The 21,200-nt window shown below is 37.0% G+C and overlaps 1 protein-coding gene and 1 long non-coding RNA gene across 5 annotated transcripts in view; one reads left to right on the forward strand and one right to left on the reverse strand.

Moving 5' to 3' along the window:
- LOC123648398 overlaps window positions 1–11,180 on the reverse strand; it is a 71,633-nt gene extending 60,453 nt beyond the window's left edge. Inside the window, exons 1-5 of one of the 4 annotated variants that reach the window (XR_006738612.1) lie at window positions 10,874–10,901; window positions 10,324–10,440; window positions 8,997–9,162; window positions 1,909–2,057; window positions 525–732 (exon numbers count right to left, since the gene is read on the reverse strand). This is a non-coding gene — a long non-coding RNA (uncharacterized LOC123648398). Of the gene's footprint in view, window positions 1–524; window positions 733–1,908; window positions 2,058–8,996; window positions 9,163–10,323; window positions 10,441–10,873 lie in introns of all 4 variants that reach the window. The other 3 variants (XR_006738613.1, XR_006738614.1, XR_006738615.1) reach the window with 3 other exon arrangements.
- Window positions 11,181–11,245: 65 nt separating this feature from the next.
- TNPO1 (transportin 1) overlaps window positions 11,246–21,200 on the forward strand; it is an 88,499-nt gene continuing 78,544 nt past the window's right edge. The window contains exon 1 of the mRNA XM_045566314.1: window positions 11,246–11,404. Within this exon, the coding sequence (XP_045422270.1) occupies window positions 11,390–11,404 (15 nt within the window). The 5' untranslated portion in view covers window positions 11,246–11,389. The remainder of the gene's footprint in view (window positions 11,405–21,200) is intronic.

A 21,200-nucleotide genomic window follows, 5' to 3' on the forward strand; every position in this document is an offset into this window, starting at 1 on the left:
GTACCTTTGCTTCATTCATTTTTTAAAGGAAAATGTTACTAGATCTGTTTTGCCATTTATAAATTCAACTCAGTTTTATATTCTTAGTTTTCCTTTTGTTATGTCAAGAAATAGCTACCCTATCTCCCAATTTAAAGGTGTTTTAAGACTGGATTTTGGATTTTGTCAAACGTTGTTTGGGGCTTTTATTGATATGATTCTATGGTTTTGTTATTGAAGTTTTGGTATATGGTTTTTATTTTGACAGTTTCCTTTTCATCGGCTCATTCATTCACTGATTCAGAGAGAATTTCCCTGAATCCCCGATCCTGAGTAGACTATCCTCACTCTTTATCACATCCCTCATTTTTTTTCTTCATGGTAATTTTTATCTATACTCACTATTATCTAGAATTAACTAGTTTATTTGTTTACATGTTATTGTATGTTCACCCTTACTGATATTGCCTGTTTTGAAATCTTTATTGGTCAGATCATCATTGCCATATTAAATTGTGATATACTTTGATCTAGCATTACACTACCTGAAGAATGAAGCCAGTGGAATCCAAAGCTGCTTCTTAAACCCTGGCTTTTCCTGCAGATCTCTTTGTAAGCCATCTCTGTGCAGAAGTGGCCTTTCACTCAGGAGAAAGTACCGCATGGAATTGATGTTCCTCAGTTTCTGAGCTAATATTCTGATGTACTCTAAGTCTTGCTGCTGGACATAGTGAGTCCTGGGATTTAGGTACACTTTGATTCAAAGATTACACAAATTAGATCCCATCATCATTAAACTGTTTTGAGCAAAAGATGAAGTATTTCTAAACAAATAATAAGATCAAGATAATAGCACTAGATAAGAAATTACACATGGAGTCTAGCCCAGATGTTTTCACTGTTTACCATGTGACCTTGGTCAAGTTATTTATCCTCTGAGAGTCCTCCTCTATAAAATGAGGGAAATGCATTAGATTTGTCAATGCCTTCTAGCTGCAATTTAAAATGAATAATTTATTAGAGAAATTTATAAAATTAATATTAATAAACTACTCTTGTATGTCTAAATTGTTAAAGTAAACCTTTAGGTACTGTACCTTATCAAAATATGATGGTGAGATAGAGGAATTTTTGCACCCAAACATCAAATCATCTCTTTCAATTAAATATCATTTATCGAATGATTTGGAGAAGTACTTCTGCAGTAGAAAACTCTGGGATAGTCTCCTTAGCTCCTCCGCTTACTCTAGGAACTGCTTCCCCCTCTCTCTTTCCTCCTCCCACTGTGGTTCAGCTCTCGTGTGACCTTTCCTTCTACCCACAGCTAATTCATCTGTGGTTCAGGTGTAGGTACCTCACCCAGTCAAGGCCAGTGAGTTCCATCCCCAGGAATTTGGGTCTTAGATACGAAAAAAGATGGAAAGGGAGTTGGTCCCTAATTCTTGAAGCCATAAAATGTAAACCTTGGGTGTACAAGACTACCATGGCCCCCTTGGGAAAGATAGTCTGCAGAAACAAGAAGCAAGCAGAGGACCTAATTGCTGGTTCCCAGGCTAGCTGGATCCCTATCTAGAGTAGGTTGTTCAACTTGTCCTTGAGAAACACCCCAGTATACTTTCAATAAGCTCTTCTTCTTGCCTAAGCTGGTCAGAGTCTAGTTTTGTTGCCTTCTACCCTCCATAAAAAATTTAAAGTAATACAACTTGTATCTGAATAAAATGAAATCTGTCATCTTCAAATAACGTCCCATCCAGGGATGATGATTTCTCTCATAGTCCTGTTCATCTCTGTGACTTCTGTAAGACTACCTTGAGTTATCTGCTCACATTATTCCCTTCTTTTAAATTGAAAATTTTCCATTAGCTTAACCAGTATGAGACGTACTTTCTCCAGCTAAAATTGACCTGTATGGCATAGAGATATTTTCACCTTAAATCTGTCACTTCTGAGCCCTTCTCCTTCAGATTCTGTTGCACAGAGTACTATAGTTTCCCACAGGATCTTAGACACAGATCAGCGAACGATGTACAGATTTTTGTTGCACCTCTAAGATGGGCCTTAATTTCATCTTCTCAGACCTTGAAGTGAGACAAAAAATAAAGATGTGCAATAGTTTGTAAGAAATAATCTTTTGAACTCAAACAACTTAAGATACACTAGAATCATGGTAAATTCTCAAAAGAGCAATGTGATAACATCCTACTGTCTCAGCAATCCAAATTCCAGTATTATATCCACGACAATTACAAGTAATTATGCACTTGGTACATTGGAACATACTTCTGAATAAAGAACACAAATTATGTGAGCAAAAATGAGCATAAACATGACTCACTATAGCATAGAGAAAAGGGTTAATGAGGAAGTGGGAAATGTGTTAAGGGATATAAACTAATAACTTATCTACAACTATTGTTGAAATTTTCCTTTGGTTTGATTTTTTAGATGTCTTATCGGCTTATATGTTCTTCATAATAAAATTCCCTAATGATTTTTCTTTCTAATTTATGTAAATACATATGCCCTCAGAAAAATCCAATTCCAAGATTAGAAAGCTTTCCCTCTGTTTAGTCCTAAGGGAATATGAGATATGTTTTTCCCCATAGGCAACACAAGCCCTGTGAAATGGAGGCAGAGCTTTCATGCTTTAAAATTCATTTCTCTGATTGTACAATCATTACCAGTATAGGCAAAGCAAATCTAAATTACCACTTCTACTTCAGGCCAACTAGAAAAGAGACAGCTCTCATTTTAGAATTCTTTAAATCTTCCCTGTCAGGAATGCTAGGAAAAGCATAACATACACAACAACAAATTGGTCTTTTAACAAACTGCCAATCTATCGACTCTTAAAGAAAGAACAACAATGAATACCAAGGACAAAACAAAAGTAATAGCTGAGAAGAACAGGTGAAACTTGAACTAAAAATGCAGAGGAAAGCCAGGTGCAGTGGCACGTGCCTGTAGTCCCAGCAACTAAGGAGGCTGAGGCAGGAAGATCATCTGAGCCTAGGAGTTTCAGGCCAACCTGGGCAACATAGTGAGATTTCATCTCTTGAAAAAATAATAATACAGACAAAAAAAAAAAAGAGCCAGTCCACCATACATATGTAACTTCAGAGCCCCAAAGGAAAGCTTCATAAGGAAATCTTTTATTGCTATAAAAGTTTGAATGTATATCTTTATAGCAGAAATGCCCCATGGTTTGGTGGAATGCATGAGATGGTTGGATCTTATGATTCCAGAATTTCTTGTGCAGAAATTAAAAATTATAAACAGATTCTCCTATTATCTTTGTTTGGTTTCTATCTCCAAGGATGATTTATTTTAAAAGGTATACATATAGGTATCTTGAATTTTTTAATCTGTAAGTTTTGCTATAACAATCTGTGTTTAAAAATATAAACTTTTCTGGATAGAATGTCTCTGTTTTATGAAAGCTGCTCATTCATTTGTAAATTAATTTTGTGCAGAATTTTCCTGACATACAAAACATGAAAAATTATATGGCAGTTTATTTGGATCAATTACATGTAATTTCACATGGGTTATAATAAAATCATAACACTGGCTACTAAATTATCAATGAGATTAAACCTGAATTTAATATTTAAATATTTAATTCCAGTTGTTAACCTGCTAACTCAAAATTATATACATTGGAATACTTTTTTTATTACTCAAAATTAAAAAAGAAACCTTGCCTAGAATGTCATTTTACAGGTTTAAAAAGTAGTATCTGGTTTAAGCAGTTAGACATTTTTTTCTCTCTTTTCTCTTCTGAGATCACCTGAAAATGACAGTAATGGAAATTTTTTTAAAGTGTAAATCTACAAGAACAGGGAGAGCTGGAGAGAGACTACAGCAGACAATGAATGTTAAATTCATGAAGATGGAAAGTAGATGGTGAAGTGCAAACTGGCTTAGAAGAGCAGAGAAACCTGAAATCAAAGTGCCTAATACCAAACTGAAGTAACTGCTTCTCTCCACGGTGCCAGTAAAGGGCTCAGGCATTGGAAGTACTGAAAAGGGCAGAGATGCAGAGTGAAAGTGACAACAGGAAAACCGGTTGAAAAGAGCCTTGAGTCCTACCCTGTGAAGCCAGCTAACTACTCTTGTCTCACCCTTAGCGAGAGGGGAGGTTTATTCTCTGTGGTAATTGAACCAGTGAGACCCAAGATTTGAGGACTCCAGACACACAGAGGGAAAGAATGAGGCACCAGCATAAAAATAAGGGACTAATTAGAGTTAGGCATAATGAACCTCCCATCTCCACTCCTACAACCCCTTCCAGGTCCCGGAACACCAGGAGTCATTCTTATTCTTCCCAATCAAGACATCAGAGGAGCCTTCTACAGAGACCCAGACAAGTCCCCCAACACAAGCTGTCTTAGTGCCCCACTGCCCTATGACGATGCCCACCTGTCCACAAATTCCTTCATCACACAAGAGCTTCCAATCTGCTTTCCAGTGACTTACTCTTAAATATGTCTGAATGGAGAACCAAGCCTCACCAGGTATCTCAGGAAAGCCACAGACAAAAATGAAAGGCACAGACAAAAACATAAGAAAAAGAACTTGGGAGGCAGGTGAAGAATGCAAGCAATAGAAAAAACTCCTTTGTAATTCTGATCAATATCCTCCAAGAGATAAGAGAAGACTAACCCAGTCTTTTCCTCCCAGGCCCTTCACAAGAGATTGGATTTGAAATACCTTAGATATCATTCTAAGTTTTGCCACAATATGCTACTATTTCTGCTTTGTTGGGATTGAACAATATGCCCATATAATCTTTATTTTTATAGACTGTAACACAAACACCCAAAACATTTATCAAAACCAATATATTTCTAAAGAAAAAAAATTTGCATTCTTCCATTTTGGTTATACTGTTAATAATGTTAATCAAATTAGCATCATTTTCAATTTACCTAGCACAAATTATTATTCATCCCAAGCAATAATAATTGGTCACACATGGTGGCTCACACCTATAATCACAATACTTTGGGAGGCCAAGGCAGGAGGATTGCTTGAGCCCAGGAGTTTGAGGTTGCATTATTTACCCTTCATTCCTAAAGGATATTTTTGCTGGATATAGGACTTGGGTTGACAGTTCTTTTCTTTCAGCACTTGAAAAATGTGTCACTTCCTCTCACCTCCCTGATTTCTGATGTAAAATCTACTGTCATTGGAATTGTTTTTCCCATATAGCTAAGGTCTCATTTCTTGCTCTATGCTTTCAAGAGTTTTTCTTTGTTTTTAGTTTTCAGAAGTTGAATTATGTTGTGTCTCAGCCTGGATCTTTTTGGGTTTATTCTTTAGGTTTCATTTGCCTTTTTTTTTTTTAAATAACTGCCTTATTGAGATATAATTTATACACCACACAATTCACCTTTTTAACAATTATAGTTTTTAGTATAGTCACAGGTTGTGCAACCTCTACTAAGTTTAGAACACTTTCATCACCTCAAAAAGAAACCCTATCCCTATTAGTAATCATTCTTTATTTCCCCTCCAACCCTTGGAAACCACTAATATACTTTCTGTCTCTACATATTTGCTTATTCTAGATATTTCATATAAATATAATCATGCAATTTGTGGTTTTTGTAATTGGCTCTTTTCACTTAAAGAAAGCATAATGTTTTCAAGGTTCATTTATAATGTAGCATGTATTAGCACTTTATTCCTTTTTAGTGCCAACTAATATTCCATTGTACAGATACACTATATTTTGTTTCTTCATTAATCAATTGATGAACATTTGAGTTATTCCACTTTTGGGGATTACAAATAATTATTAATAATGCTGCTATGAACATTTGTGCACAACTTTTTGTGTAGACATATGTTTTCATTTCTATCAGGAGTGGAATTGCTGGGTGATATGGTAACTCTATATTTAATTGTTTGAAGAACTGCCAGACTGTTTTCCAAAGCAGATGTAGCATTTTACATTTTCCCCAGCAATGTATGGGGGTTCCAATTTCTCACATTCTTTCTGATATTTGTTATCTGCCTTCTTATTACAGCTATCCTAATGGGTGTAAGGTGGGATCTACTTTTTTTGATTTGCATTTCCCTAATGGCTAATGATACTGCTGTTCTTTTCATATGCATTTGTATATCTTCTTTGAAGAAATGTCTATATAGACCCTTTCCCCATTTTTAAATTAGGTTAATTATCTTTTTATTATTGAGATGTGAGAGTTTTTTTATCTATTCTAGATATGTCTCTTATCATATATGTGATTTGTGAATAATTTTTTCCCATTCTGTGAGTTGTCTTTTCACTTTCTTTCTTGATGAAGCCCTGTGAAGCACAAAAGTTGAGAAAGTCCAATTTACCTATTTTTCTTTTGATACTTGTGGTTTTGATGTCTTATGTAAGCAGTCTTTTCCTAACTCAAGGTCACAAACATTTATTTCCATGTTTACTTCTAAGAATTTTATAGTTTTAGCTCTTACATTTTGTTCTATGATCCCTTTTGAGTTAATTTTTGTATATGGTGTAAGGCACATCCTGACTTTATTCTTTTTTCCTGTGGATATCCAGTTGTCACAGTAATATTTGTTGAAAAGACTATCTTTCCCCCATTTAACTGTTTTGGCACATTTGTTGAAAATTCGCTCAGCTTCTTGAATCTGTAGGTTTATGTCTTTCACCAAATTTCAGAAGTTTACAGCTATTATTTCTTTGAATATTTTTTTAGCCACACCTTCTTTCACTTCTCCTCCCAGGACTCTGATTTCATGAACATTACATCTTTTGTGGTAGTCATTTAGTTCCATGAGACTCTGTTCATTATTTTTTTCCTTAGTCTAATTTCTCTTTTGTTAGACGGGGGAATTTCTATTGTTTTATCTATCTTCAAATTTCCTGATTCTTTCCTCTGTACCCTCCAATCTGTTATTGAACCCACCCATTTAGTTTTTTATTTTGATTCTTGTATTTTTCAGTTTGAAATTTCCATTTGGTTTTTCTTTACATCTTCTATTTCTTTGATGAGACTGTTTTTTCATTTGTTTCAAGTGTTTTTATAGTTGCTCACTGACACATTTTCATGATGTCTGCTTTAAAATCTTTGTCAGATAATTCTAACATCTCTGTCTTCTCAGTTTTGTCATCTATTAATTGCCTTTTTTCTTGCAGTTTGAGATCTTCCTAGTTCTCAATATGATGAGTAATTTTCATGAAACCTGGACATTTGGGGTATCATGAGATTTGGTATCTTATTTAAATCTTCTCCTTTAGCTGGCTTTTTCTAACACCGTGTCTGCAGGGGAAGTGGGGGCTGGGAGCAGGCATCACCTCATTACTGCCAGGTTGGAGGAGAAATCCAAGTTCCTCACTTGGCCTCCACTGACACCAAAGATGAGAGGCTCCTCATTATCGCCCAGTAGTGACCAAAGTCTTGGATCCCTACTTGACTTCTCTGACCACTCTGAGAAGGAGGGGTTGTGGCACCTTGTTACAGCCTGGTAAGGGTGGGAGTTTAGGCTCTCCACTAGGCCTTTGCTGCCATGAGTGGGGTGGGGTCAAAATTCTTTATGTAGTTTTTGGCTGGAGTAAGCAGTTATTGTCTAAAACTTTTCTGTCTGCTATGCTGCCCCTTCAGCTAGAGAGAGCCATATTTTGGTGGGACGTTTTTCTTTCTTTCTTTTCTTTCCTTCCTTCCTTCCTTCCTTCCTTCCTTCTTCTTCTTCTTCTTTTCTTTCTTTCTTTCTTTCTTTCTTTCTTTCTTTCTTTCTTTCTTTCTTTCTTTCTTTCTTTCTCTCTCTCTCTCTCTCTCTCTCTCTCTCTCTCTTTCTTTCTTTCTCTCTCTCTCTCTCTCTCTCTCTCTCTCTCTCTCTCTCTCTTTCTCTCTTTCTCTCTTTCTTTCTTTCTTTTCTCTGTGCTAGTGGTGTTTCCAGGTTGGCTGACTTATTAAGTTTCAAGTCTGGGATGTCTGAGGCAAAAAGAAAACCCAGAGAATTAACCATCATGCTCTTCCTTGAGTCCCAGGGTTCCTAGCTGATCTGTCTCCTCTCCACCATTCAGAATCTTCTTACACATGTTTTATATATAATGTTCAGAATGTTCAGTTGAACTTATTGGGAAGAATAGGGAAAAGTATGTCTACTCCATCTTCCCAAAAGTGAAAGTCTAGATCTTTTTATAAATAGAATCATATTTTAATCACTAGGATGTATTAAAGGAACTTTGAAGTTAATTCTTTCCCAGTTAATAATAACTCCCTAATTTAAATTTTTTATAAATTCAAACATCATATATTGGGTTCACTTTAAATGAGAAATACCTGTAGATTATTTACACATTTCTGAATATTGGCTATAACTTTCCTCATTCAACATTTGAATTAAATTGAATTAAATTCTTCTAAATGATTACTTAAAAATTTTTTTTTCCATTAATGCCAACCTGAGGATGTTTCAATGGGATGGCAATTCCTTAAACTGCCTAGTATTAAACAATATAATGAGAATTCCCATGTCTTTCCAGAAGTATAAATAGAAACACTATTTCTCAGAAGTATTCTATAGGGTGTCCCAAAAGTCGCCATACACAGGGCAAATGGGAAACTGTAGCTAAATGTACCTTTATTTATGACAAATTTTGTAAATAAAGGTACATTTAGCTACAATTTCAAATTTGTCCTATGTATGGTGACTTTTGGGACACCCTGTATTTTAGAAGCTTGCCTGTATCTAAAAGATTACCTCACTTATCCTTACTGAGTTTATATATTCTTACCAACAACTGCCTATTAAAGATATTTATTTAACAATTTTTGGACTTCCAGACCTATTTTTTTCTGTAGCCATTCCTCCTTCTCATATATCTGTTCTTTTATTTATATTAATGCCTAGTAATACTTTCATATATTGCCCTCTAACAATCTGCCTGGCATTCTCCTAATGAGTTCTTTATTTACTTTATCTTATTTAATTCCATTTAAGACACTAAAGCTCAGAAAAACTAAGCATTCATAAGTAGTAAAGCCAGAACTTACATACAGGTCCTCCATTTCCAAGCTTCACACTTGTTTTGACAATGCTACATCTGACAAAGTAAGCACCTTTTCCTTCCTAGGTGAAAGTTTATAGGTATGCTTTCTTCCTTAAATGCTATTTTGTTACTTCTAACATTCTTGATTATTATCTTGGTCAATTTTTCACCTAAGAAAAAAATTAATACAGAAATTAAAAATATAAGAGATCTATAAGAGACTTTAAAGTTAACAAAGTTTATTTACTATTTTTAATTTCAGTATGTCATTTAAAAATATCAACAATTCTTCAGAGTTTTATAAAATGGGAATTGTATTATATTGGGATATTATATTTGGGTATAAAGAGAACATACTACTGGATAGCTGCTATTATATGTGCAAACTGTACAAGGAGAAACCATAACAAGAAAAGAAAAATAAAATAAGCCATGTTAAGAAATCCTTGTTCATGGTAAGAAAATTTACTGTTTAAAACCTGTGTTTTTAATTTAACCTAGGTGAGACAAAAGGGCTACATGTGTAAGCATCTCTATTGAACACAGACCTATTATATATTAATATTTTCATTTGCTGTCATTTAAATTTTACAAAAGACTTTAATTTGCATAATTTAATTTTACAATATCTGATAATCACGATTTTTTCTTTCAAAAGATTTTGGTTGATAAATCCTCTCACAATAAATAATACTTCACTTTTTTTCCCAATTCATTTCAATTATTTCCAAACTATTAATCAGGTGAATTCTTTACTAATTACTTAGTAGTTCTTACAGCTGTCATTATTTGCTAATCTTTCAGATTTTTAAAATATTCCTGTTTTTTTCTTTAGTAAAATAGAATGCAAATACCACACATCTCCTGATTTGTACAGATCCCTATTCCATGATGTTAACTTTTCAAATGCAGAAATAAGCCCTGTTTGTTCTTCGAATAAATATACTTATTCTGGGTAAAATATTCCTGCAGATATACTAACCTACTATTAAGGAAGGTTTATATAAAAAATTTGTTTCAGTAACCTATTCCTGTTTGGGGACTACTTTTTGATGTACACTACTGTATCCGATTGCTATCACATTAACAATTAGAAAATGTTGAAATCGTATTTTAGTTATTTAAAATATTTTCCCTTGCTAAGTTCAATTTCCCACTGATAAAAAAAGGTCCTTTTAGTCTCAAAATTTAAGTTAAAGAAACTAGTTGTTCCTGTAAAATGCTTATCGTTACCAATGAAAATTAACAGGTTTATTAACAAATAAACTGTCTTAGTAAAAATTAAAAAACATCTTCTAGTATTAGATACTGTAATTTTATCTAGAATATACCTGGAAGACAACAGTGGCTACACATTTTCAAAACATATACAGCACTTTCAAGTAAGATAGTCGAAACTGCTGGCATTTGATTGATCATGTGAGGAATATTATCACCGGCATCATCACCTTAGAAAATAAGAATCACCTAGTTATGCAAATTTTAAATATTTATATACAGTAAATTTATATACGAATAATGTGGGGGAAGGGAACTGATATTTATCTATTCATTACTATTATTACAGAGGTATAAAAACGTCTGCCTCTCCCATTTTGAATTATTTACCGTTCAGAAAATAGAAGACATTTTAATTTCTCATGATGGCCGGTTAAGGAGAGAAGGGCTTGTTATTTCGAAGAGCAAGAAAATATAGGTTTATATAAATACACACCTGGAGACATAAGACAATTTTATAAATCATTTGATTTTAACTATAGTTTGTATGCTAGATACAGCATACTTCAAAAGGCTATTTTGTACTAAGCAGGCAGCCGTCCGCCCACATCTATCTGCCGAAGCCATTTCTGCTTTTTATCAGAGACGTTGGAACTGTATTACCGTGGGTATGTTCGGTGTTGAGTAGGCCCCCAGGGCACGGCTTTCACTTGGGGGGCTATGCAGGGGTACAGAAGTTAGGCTGGGGTAGGGTCGTCCTCCGAGGAGGGCTCTGCACAGCCCCTAGGCAACCGTAGTTGCAGGCCATTTTGCTCGCTGCCCCACCGCGCCAGGCAGCGTCTGCAGCGGCTGCGGCCGCGAGCCAGAGGCTCAGGCCAGCGCGCCGACCGCAGGGGGCGCGAGCATCCGTGAGCCCCGGGACGGGCCGAAGCCCGAGGCTGCAGAGCCCACTTAGAAACCGCTGCGGCGGCCCCCGCGGCCCCGGGCCGCAGTTTTCCCAGCCCCACCGCCGTTGCCAAGGCGACCGCCGCCGAATGTTCCCGCGGCGGGCCCCGCCCCCCGGCCAATCGGACCAGCGCTCGGCGGCGCCCAGGTTCTCTTTGTTCCGCAGCCATTTCAGGCCCCGGACAGGAGGCGACGCCGCTTCGGCAGAAGGCCCGAGCGCCCGAGGCCTCTGGGATGGTGTGGGACCGGGTAGGTGGCTTGAGGGTGTGCGGGCACGGACTGGCGGGGCGGGAGCAGAGGCAGGGAGTTCCGAAGCTGCCTGACGCGCCAGGCGGAAAGCCGCCGGGCTCGTCCGCCTTCCTGTGCCCGCCCGGCCGTTTGGAGCCCGGCGGCGGCGGCGGCGCGGTTCTAAGCCCAACAGCTGCCGGCCCGGGCTCACTGCAGGACCCGGGCATGGGGCAGGCGGCGGCGGCTCCTCAGGTGTCCGAGCCAGGGCCTAGAGACGGCTAGGGGCGGTGGGAAGGGAAGGATCTGATGGCCGGGGGAGCTTTTGCCCCGCCTGTTGAGCCGCAGCGCTTGAGGGCCCCTGGGTGCTGCAGTCTGCTGCCCTGGGACGGCTGCTTCCCGCCGGCTCTGGGCACTGTGGGGCGTTGCCCGAAACGGGCCCGTCTTTGTCCTGCCCCGGTCCCCTTTGCCCGGTGTCCCGCGTCCGCACACAGCATCTATCGCCTTCTCAATTCAGCTTGCTGATCTGTTTCTCCCGGCGGTTCTTTCCCCATGGGGCCCTTTGGCTTTACGACATGTTTACATAATTTTAATGTTTGTAACTGTGTGAGTTTTGCGTGGGTTTGTGGTTTTTGCACTTCTACCTCTGCTCCCTCGCGTATCCGCAACAGGGAACAACTGCTGAGAAACAGACCGGCCACCACAATCAAAGTGTTTTGAAAATGGCTTTCTTCCTTTAAAAATGATCCCGTGTTGTTTACTGATTTTAAAAGTCAGTATGAATGTTGCAAGGTTTGCTTACAGTTTAAGTCCATTATTTTAATCACTAATCGATTTGGTCCAACAGCAGATGTAAATGTAGAAATTTGAAGTTGGAATCTATCCACAAATTCATGTTGACAGTTTTATTAAGCTTAATAAGTGCCCTGCTTTGGAACAGCAGTGACTTAAATGATGAGTGCCTAAGTGCTACTTTTTTTAAAAGGTACTTTTTAAATGCAAGATACATGGTGTAATAGGTATTTGGAAATGAAGGTTGTAAAATGGCTGTCCTGACGTGCGCATTTTTAGGATAACAAAACTTCCTGCTGGATTTTAAGTTTCCTTGTTATATCAAAGCTTTCATATTAAAGTGGTAAATAAGTTATATTTAGTGAAAAAGGTAAGGATTCAGTTTTTTGGGAAAAGATTCCATTTTCCACTTTTACCCTACCCTACACCGCAATCGTTCCCAAAGAATGGCTGCACCAACTTGAAAACTTGCAACTGCAAAAGGGAAATACTAGTTTGAAGGTGCAGATTTCTTTTTTACTCCCTGGCATATGCAATGCATAAATGCATAGTAGTTTGGCAGTACAGTTTTTACTTCATGTAATTTAATGTGAACCTAGTGAAGTATTAGTGTTCCATTTTCTTTTTCCTTTATAAAAGGGGCCTCCGCCCTGGGATTTTTGCATCTTTGTCCTAGTCAGGAATTATTAAATTCCTCCCACTGAAATATCTATAAAAATCTTTTTTACAATTCTACCTTCACTCCCAAGAGGCTTATTTTCCATTATATAATGTGAGCAGAATAAGATTTGGGTAAAATATGATATATGATTCTGGTTGTAAATTTTTCCATATCAACACTTGTTATATTCTTTGTTTTTATGACTGTGGTTTATTTATGTAATGTTAAAGCCTTCACATGAGCTCGATTTTTCTAATTGCTGTAAATGAACTGCATTGAAATGTAAATGTCCTATATTTAGAAGAAGTTCTTACATTTTAAACATATTGGATTCTGCAAACATTTTTTTTAAAAAGAAAGAAATCTGGTTATAAAAGAAGCCAAACCAAGTGACATATGTAATGAAATAAATTTATCAAATATAAACTGCAGAGAGGAGCACAGCAGTAAGTGGGAGTAATTTTTATTGACCAGGGTATAAATTATGAATATTTAATATTTCTTCCTGAGATTGACATTTGAATGCATGTTTATGCCAAAAAGATCTTGTTTCCTTCAAAACAGTTTGGTTTACCTGTAAAACGGTAAGAAAGCTGAAAGAAGCAAAATGATTGATTAACTGATGAGGTTTTCAAAAACAATGGAGAACAATGACATCTTCAAAGAGAAGGGGTCAGAAACAGTGAAATTTCCCCGAATGTGGAGGATCTTTCTTAGTTGGTCCTTTTCAGCAAGTGCCATGGTAGATATCTGGTGAGTGTTGGCAGGTGAGGGATCTCCTGGGATGTAGAGGGGTTGAACTTCACAATGGAAGACACATGTTTGCAAGAGTGGTGTCTTAGTTTTGTGTTTCTAAAAGAGTATCTGAGACTGGGTAATTTATAAAGAAAAGACGTTTATTATTTTAGCTCATAGTTCTACAGGCTGGGACCTGCAGGAAGCATGGCACTGCCATCTGGTTGGCTTTTGGTGCTGTGTGTTTATAAAATGCTGGAGAAGGTCAAGTGAAAGCAGACACGCAAAGTGCGGGAAACCTGAGGGGGTCCTGGGTTTGTAACAACCTACTCTCAGGGTACTAATCCATTCCTATGAGACGTAATCCAGTTGAGAGAGCCAGAGAAAGAATTCACTAAGGAGGGAACAGCACCAAGCTATTCATGAGGGATTTGCCCCCCTTACCGAAGCACCTGCCACTAGGCCCCACCTCCCAATACCGCCACTTTGGAGATCAAATTTTCAACATTAGTTTTGGTGGGGACAAAGAAACCATATCCAAACCATAGCAAATGGTGACAGTGGTTTGTAGTTATATTGTGGCTGGGTGATAGTGTAGGAGAGGTTGTAGAAACCAGATTTGATTGGTTTACTGCAAGACCTCAGTTGCTAGATAGGGTTCCTTGAAGTATTATCCACTGATGTAATAAGTAAGAATGTTAGAATTCCAGAGTGTCAGTGGTCAAATGAGCTATTGAAACTGGAAATGGGGATGCATATTTGTCTTGGAATTTTGTGTAGTAGATAGAAGGTATATGGGAATGGTGGCTACCTCTTATTCCAAGAAGGCACTCGATGGCAGAGCAAATATGTGAACTCAGTACTAAAGGAAAGCTGATAACTGTGAAGACCACAAAGATTGGATTGATATATATACCTTTCTAATGGTTAAAATTTTAAAACAAAGCAAAACTTCAGTGTAGTTTAGAAAACAGGCATTTTAGAGCCAGTCAGGCAACTTGGATTGAAATTTTGGCACCTTCTGTAATTGTTTGTGTGACCTTGGGCAAGTTACTTAATCTCACTTTTTTTAAATCTCATAATGTCATGAGGATTAAATGAGTGAATACAATAAGCTCTTAAAACTGGGCCTGGCATGTAGTAAGTATTCCATAAATAACAACTGCTATTATCAGCAGTGTCATTATCCTTGTTAATTTTATTAGAAAACTATAGAAAATAACCATAAAATAATGCAAATCACCAATACCAGGACGGTATGATAACTGCTGTAAGCCCTTTGGTGCGTTTCCTTCTAATATTTTTTCTGAGTTTATTGGATTTTTTTCATAATTGAAACTTTATGAATAATTTTGTATTCTGTTTTTTCTGTATGCTGTTGAATTATTTTGTCAGCATTGTTAAATGATTGCATAATGTTTGTGTGACTATCTCGTTTTTAAACAGTTTCTAAATTTTTTTCAGTTATAAGAAACACTGCAATGAACATCTTTGTGTATAAAACAATTTCTGCATTTCAGATTGTTAAGATAGATTCCCCAAAGTGAAAATATTGAATCAAAGTATGTGAACATCCAAAGTTCGTGGTCCACGTTTCCAAGTTGCTTTTACTAATTAAGGGAATTTAATAATGAACTTAAAATAAATGGAGGCAACATAGTATTTATTGCTCCTGTTGCTTGGGATAGGAGGGAGTACAGAGTGAATTAACATTTTTTTCTTGTAATGTACGAGACATTATTTTTAGGCATTTAGTATACATTGTTTTAGGTACATTATTGTCATTTATTAACATGACCTTGTGTTATACATGGAAGTTACTTCCATTTTATTGATGGGGGTGGGGATAGATAAGTACTTTGTACAAGGGCTCAGAATATTCAAGCCTGAATCTGAATCTAGATCTTCCTGATTGCAAAGCTCCTGCTCTTTTATTTGCATACTTTTATGTAACATACATATATGTATTCAGAATCTTGTAGTGTCACAACTATAGATCAGAGACCGCATTATTGAGATAGTTAAACTGAGCTGAAAATAATGAATGGGTAAGTTACAAAGTTAAACCAGATAAGGCTTAACTTTCTACATACATTTTAGAAAAGGAAAAAAATTCCTCTACCTGGATGAGATATAATTGATAACAAATACATAAAACTGTGTTCTAAAATGAATGCCACAAGTGTTTGTGGGTGCAGCACTCTTAACAGTAATTTTAACAAATAGAGGAGAGAAAACCAAAGAAATCTATCAAACTTGATTAAATTTGGGCCTAAGAGAAATGAAAAGGTCCATAATTAAATTGAAAAATATACTTAGTAAAATCCCTGGTAAATGAAAGTCTTAATAGGGAAATAAGAAAAAAAATAATAATGTTCCAGATAAGAATAACACTACCTACAAGGTATAGATTAATTTTATACTGAAAATTAGAGCAAAAAACCCTAAAATAAAAAAAAAAAACCCACACATTTGAGTTGCAATTTATAGTTGACTCTGAAACCAGTAGTAAATCAATTTATCAATGAAGTCTCTTTATCCTACCAGAGATGAAAAGGTAGATCCCAGAGAGGAGAAGATTCCACTGCTTTTGTCTTTACTAGGGAAGAGAAGTGTTTCAGCAAATCATGAATATAATAAATAAATGATAAGGAATGGGTGGTACCCACCAAAATTTTAAATAAACATAAAATTTAAGAACCATCAATCATTATGCTGGTAATTAGAAATCACGTTTTTGAAAAATATTTAATGAAATAATATAAGTAGTTTATTTTGGCTGAAACATAGGAGAACAGGGAAATGAGAAAGGTAGCAACCCATGAAGGACTTTGTGTGCCATTTATTAGTGCTGTGATTATTTCTTGTCCTCAAGAGATTTACATACTAGTGGAGAAAGAGATATGTAAACAAATAGGTGCTATAAGTGTAATCTAAGCTTTTATGATATAAATCTGTGGAGATAGCAGGGCAGGCCAGTAATAGATTCTTTGAAGAGAGTTGAGGGGAATGTCTGAGGCATTTGGGGAAATAGGAGCAGCATTTCAGGGAATATGTGAGCAAAGATAAAGACCTGCTTTGCTCTTGGAACTCTAAGCAGTTCAGGGGTCCTGAAAGGTGTAGAGCAGGGGTCCATAAACTTTTTCTGTAAAGGGCCAAATAGTAAATATTTTCTACTTTGTGGGCTGTATCAACTCTGCCATTATAGTGCAAAAACAGTCACAGATGGGAAACTAATGAGTATGGCCACATTTAACTGGTGGGCCTTAATTAGACAACCTCTAATACATAGTAGAGAGGAATTTAGGGGAGAGAGAACCTACTGAGCCCGTGTTGCCCCAGCATGAGCCATTGAAAGATTTGAAATGAGGAATTTAGAACACTGATTTCTGTGAATCATTAACAGCAGAATAAAACAGATTTCTTAAAGCACTATGAATCAATAAGAAAAGGGAAGACAACTCAATTTTTAAAATGAACAAATTCACAGAAAAGGAAATACAACTAGGTGGTAAACATGAAATAATTCTCTACCTTACTAGTAGGAAAATGCAAAGTAAAGCAGTGCATTTTTTTTTTTACTCATTATACTGGCAAAAGTGAAAAAAGTTTTCCTAGTATGTATTGACAAGGTTGTAGGGAAGTTCATTCACTGAATAAATTAGTACAGTTATTTTAATTTTAAAGTAAAAACATTTTTGACCTAGCAGTTTCCATTTCTTAGAAAAACACATGAGTATATGAGGGGTCATGTGGGCTAGGATTAATTATTCTTTGTCAGTAACCAGAGAACCTCCAGAATTTCAGGTCACCTTTCATGTCCAGCACTCCATTTATAAAAGGGTCTATACTTTCTCTTTTTTAAACCCCTCCCCAATTCTTCATGTCTTTCTGCTGTGCCTTCTGGAATTTATTGCCATCATCTGCAAAATGCAGTCTCAACTTATTCTTAAACATTCCCTTTACTTTCTTATTCTAATAGAAACTCTCAACTCTCCTCCACTGTTGTAGCTGGTTTTGGTTGTTTTTTCCATAGCTTTCCTTACCACTGTTCCTAGAGATGGGAAAGCTCTCTGCCATGAGTCTCTTTACTGCTTTCAGACTATTTTCTCTCCCTTCTCCCTAAAATCCTCAGCTTTGGGTTATGTTATAAAGGCTCACTGTACCTCTCTCCAATACCACCTTGGGCTTTACATTGAAATTGATAAGAATTTACATAACTGATCCTTCCAATACCCTGACCTCTCGTTTCCTGGACCTCTCTTCAGTGCTGTTCCTCTCTACTCTACCTCAGCCACCCATTCCCACAGTGATATTCTCTTGTGTTGTCAATGACTGCAGTCCGTCCATAGTTACCATTTCATATGTTCTACTCTGTGACGACTACTGCTGATTTTTGCAGTTTACTCCTAGTGTCTCACCCCCAACCATCTTCTGACCCCAATGGACTCTCCAACACATTGATCCTGTTACTCTGCCACTTACCCTCTTGATGTTTTTACTCTCTTTTACGTGGAATTTACTCAACCTAAACTCTGTGGTTGATCATTTTAATCAGTCCTTTGGATCTCTTTCCTTGCTCTTTGCTTGTTTGGCAAAATCAGAGCCCTAGTTGAAACCAACTCTTTGCCTTTTTTTTGCACTTGCCCCTATGTAACTGAGTGTAGCCAGAAAAAAACACATAACCACAAACTTCAAGTAGGTCCTTAATGCTACCTGGTGATCATACTGTATTTTCCTAGACCATTCACTCTCCCACTCTTCTAAATTACTATTTCATGTCTTTTTTTTTTTTTTTTTTTTTGAAACAGAGTCTCACTCTGTTGCCTGGGCTAGAGTGAGTGCCGTGGCATCAGCCTAGCTCACAGCAACCTCAAACTCCTGGGCTCAAGCGATCCTACTGCCTCAGCCTCCTGAGTAGCTGGGACTGCAGGCATGAGCCACCATGTCCGGCTAATTTTTTTTTCTATATATATTTTAGCTGTCCAAATCATTTCTTTCTCTTTTTAGTAGAGACGGGGTCTCACTCTTGCTCAGGCTGGTCTCGAACTCCTGAGCTCAAACGATCCACCCGCCTCGGCCTCCCAGAGTGCTGGGATTATAGGCGGCCCTATTTCATGTCTTCTTTTCCTCAACCTTCTATATCTCTTTTACTGTTTCTGCTCATGACCTTGATTCCTACCTTGCTAAGAAAATTGAAATAATCAGACGAGACCTTGCACAGACTCCTTCTGCCCCGTGTCTTCTTTGCACAGACTCCCATCATCCCGTGTCTACCAGCATCTGCATCAGTACATACTGTCTTCCTGCTTGTTACCTTAGATTAACTGTTCATGTTTTTGTCTGCTTTTCTAGTAGGTCCCATTCTCCCTCAACTGCCCAAGAACATTGCTTCAGCTTCTTTCCTTCCGTGTCATCAATTTTGTTTTCTATTGAATCATTTCTATCAGCAAACAGACATGCTATTATTTCTCCCATCTTAAAAAAAAACCAAAAAACTTGACCTACTTCTTCATCACCTGTTTCCCCAATTTTTTGTTTCCTTTTGAAGTAGTATTTCTCAGAAGAGTTTGTGCTTAACTATTGCCAAGTTTTCTCCTCCAGTACTCTATTAAACCCACGCAAGTCAGGCCTCTGTCTGCATCACTCCTGCAGAAATGATTCTTCAGGTTCTTCAGATGGTGACCGTATACCACTTTCAAGATACTTCTGTTAACGGAGAGGTGTGGAGAAATTGAGTAGTAGTGGAGGGGAAACAGAGTCAAAGCTGGTTTTTTAAGATATTATTTTTTTTAAAGTTACAGAAAAGTTGTGAGAATAATTCAGAGAACTCCCAATACACTGATTCCTCCATATTGCTAAATGCCATGTCATTGATTATCTTCGTTATACTTGACCTGTCAGCAGCATTTGACACAGCTATTGTTCTCCTTAGCCTTGAAACCATTTCTTTGCCTCCTAGGGCACTACACACTCATGGTTATTTCCTGCCTCAGGGCTGGCTCCTTGTAATTCTCTTTTGCCTTTCTTGTCAGAGTGCCGCAGGTCCTAGTCCTTAATTTTTGTTGTTATTTGTTTATTTGTTTCTATCTATACTCCATTGGTAATCTCATGCAGCCTCATGGCTTTAAATGCCAACGATGCCCAAATTTGGATCTTTAGCCCCTCTTCCTAACTCCAGTCTCATTTGTCAACTACCTATTCAACTCAACTAAGAGACTCCTGGAATTAATTAATGAATTCAGTAAAGTCTCAGGTTACAAAATCAATACACACAAATCAGAGGCATTCATATATGCCAATAACATTCAATCGGAGAACCAAATTAAGGACTCAATACCTTTCAAAATAGCAAAAAAGAAAATAAAATATCTAGGAATATATTTAACTAAAGAGGTAAAGGACCTCTATAAAGAGAACTATGAAACACTAAGGAAGGAAATTGCAGAACACATAAATAGGTGGAAATCCATACCATGCTCATGGATTGGAAGAATTAACATTGTTAAAATGTCTATACTACCCAAAGTAATCTATAGATTCAATGCAATTTCTATTAAATTACCAACATCATTTTTCACAGATTTAGAAAAAATAATTATACACTTTGTATGGAATCAGAGAAGACCCCGTATAGCAAAAGCAATTTTAAGCAATAAAAACAAAATGGGAGGTATTGATTTGCCAGACTTCAAACTATACCACAAAGCTGTGGTTCTTAAAACTGCCTGGTATTGGCACAAGGGCAGAGACACAGACCAGTGGAACAGAACAGAAAACCCAAATATAAAACCATCCTCATATAGCCATCTAATCTTTGACAAAATAGACAAAAACATACTCTGGGGACAAGAATCCCTATTCAATAAATGGTGCTGGGAAAACTGGATAGCCACATGTAGAAGACTGAAACAGGACCCACAGATTTCACCTCTCAGAAAAATCAAATCACGGTGGATAACAGATTTAAACCTTAAATGGGAAACGATTAGAATTCTAGAAGAAAATGTAGGAAAGACTCTTACAGACATTGGTCTAGGCAAAGAATTTATGAAGGAAACCCCTAAGGCAATCACAGCAACAACAAAAATAAATGAATGGGACCTGATTAAATTAAAAAGCTTCTGCACAGCTAAAGAAACAGTCACGAAAATAAACAGACAGCCTACAGAATGGGAAAAAATTTTCGCATACTACACATCAGATAAAAGACTGATAACAAGAATCTATTTAGAACTCAGGAAAATCAGCAAGAAAAAATCAAACAATCCTATCAAAAAATGAGCAAATGACATGAATAGAAATTTTTCAAAAGAAGATATGAGAATGGCTAACAAACATGAAAAAATGCTCAACATCCCTAATCATCAGGGAAATGCAAATCAAAACCACAATGAGATACCACTTAACTCCGGTGAGAATGGCCTTTATCAAAAAATCCCAAAACAACACATGTTGGTGTGGATGCGGAGAGACAGGAACACTCATACACTGCTGGTGGGAATGCAAACTAGTGCAACCCCTATGGAAAGCAATATGGAGATACCTTAAACAGATTCAAGTAGACCTACCATTTGATCCAGCAATCCCATTATTGGGCATATACCCAGAAGAACAAAAGTCATTCTTTAA

Source organism: Lemur catta, chromosome 12 (genome assembly GCF_020740605.2).
Source record: "Lemur catta isolate mLemCat1 chromosome 12, mLemCat1.pri, whole genome shotgun sequence".
Lineage (NCBI taxonomy): Eukaryota > Metazoa > Chordata > Mammalia > Primates > Lemuridae > Lemur > Lemur catta.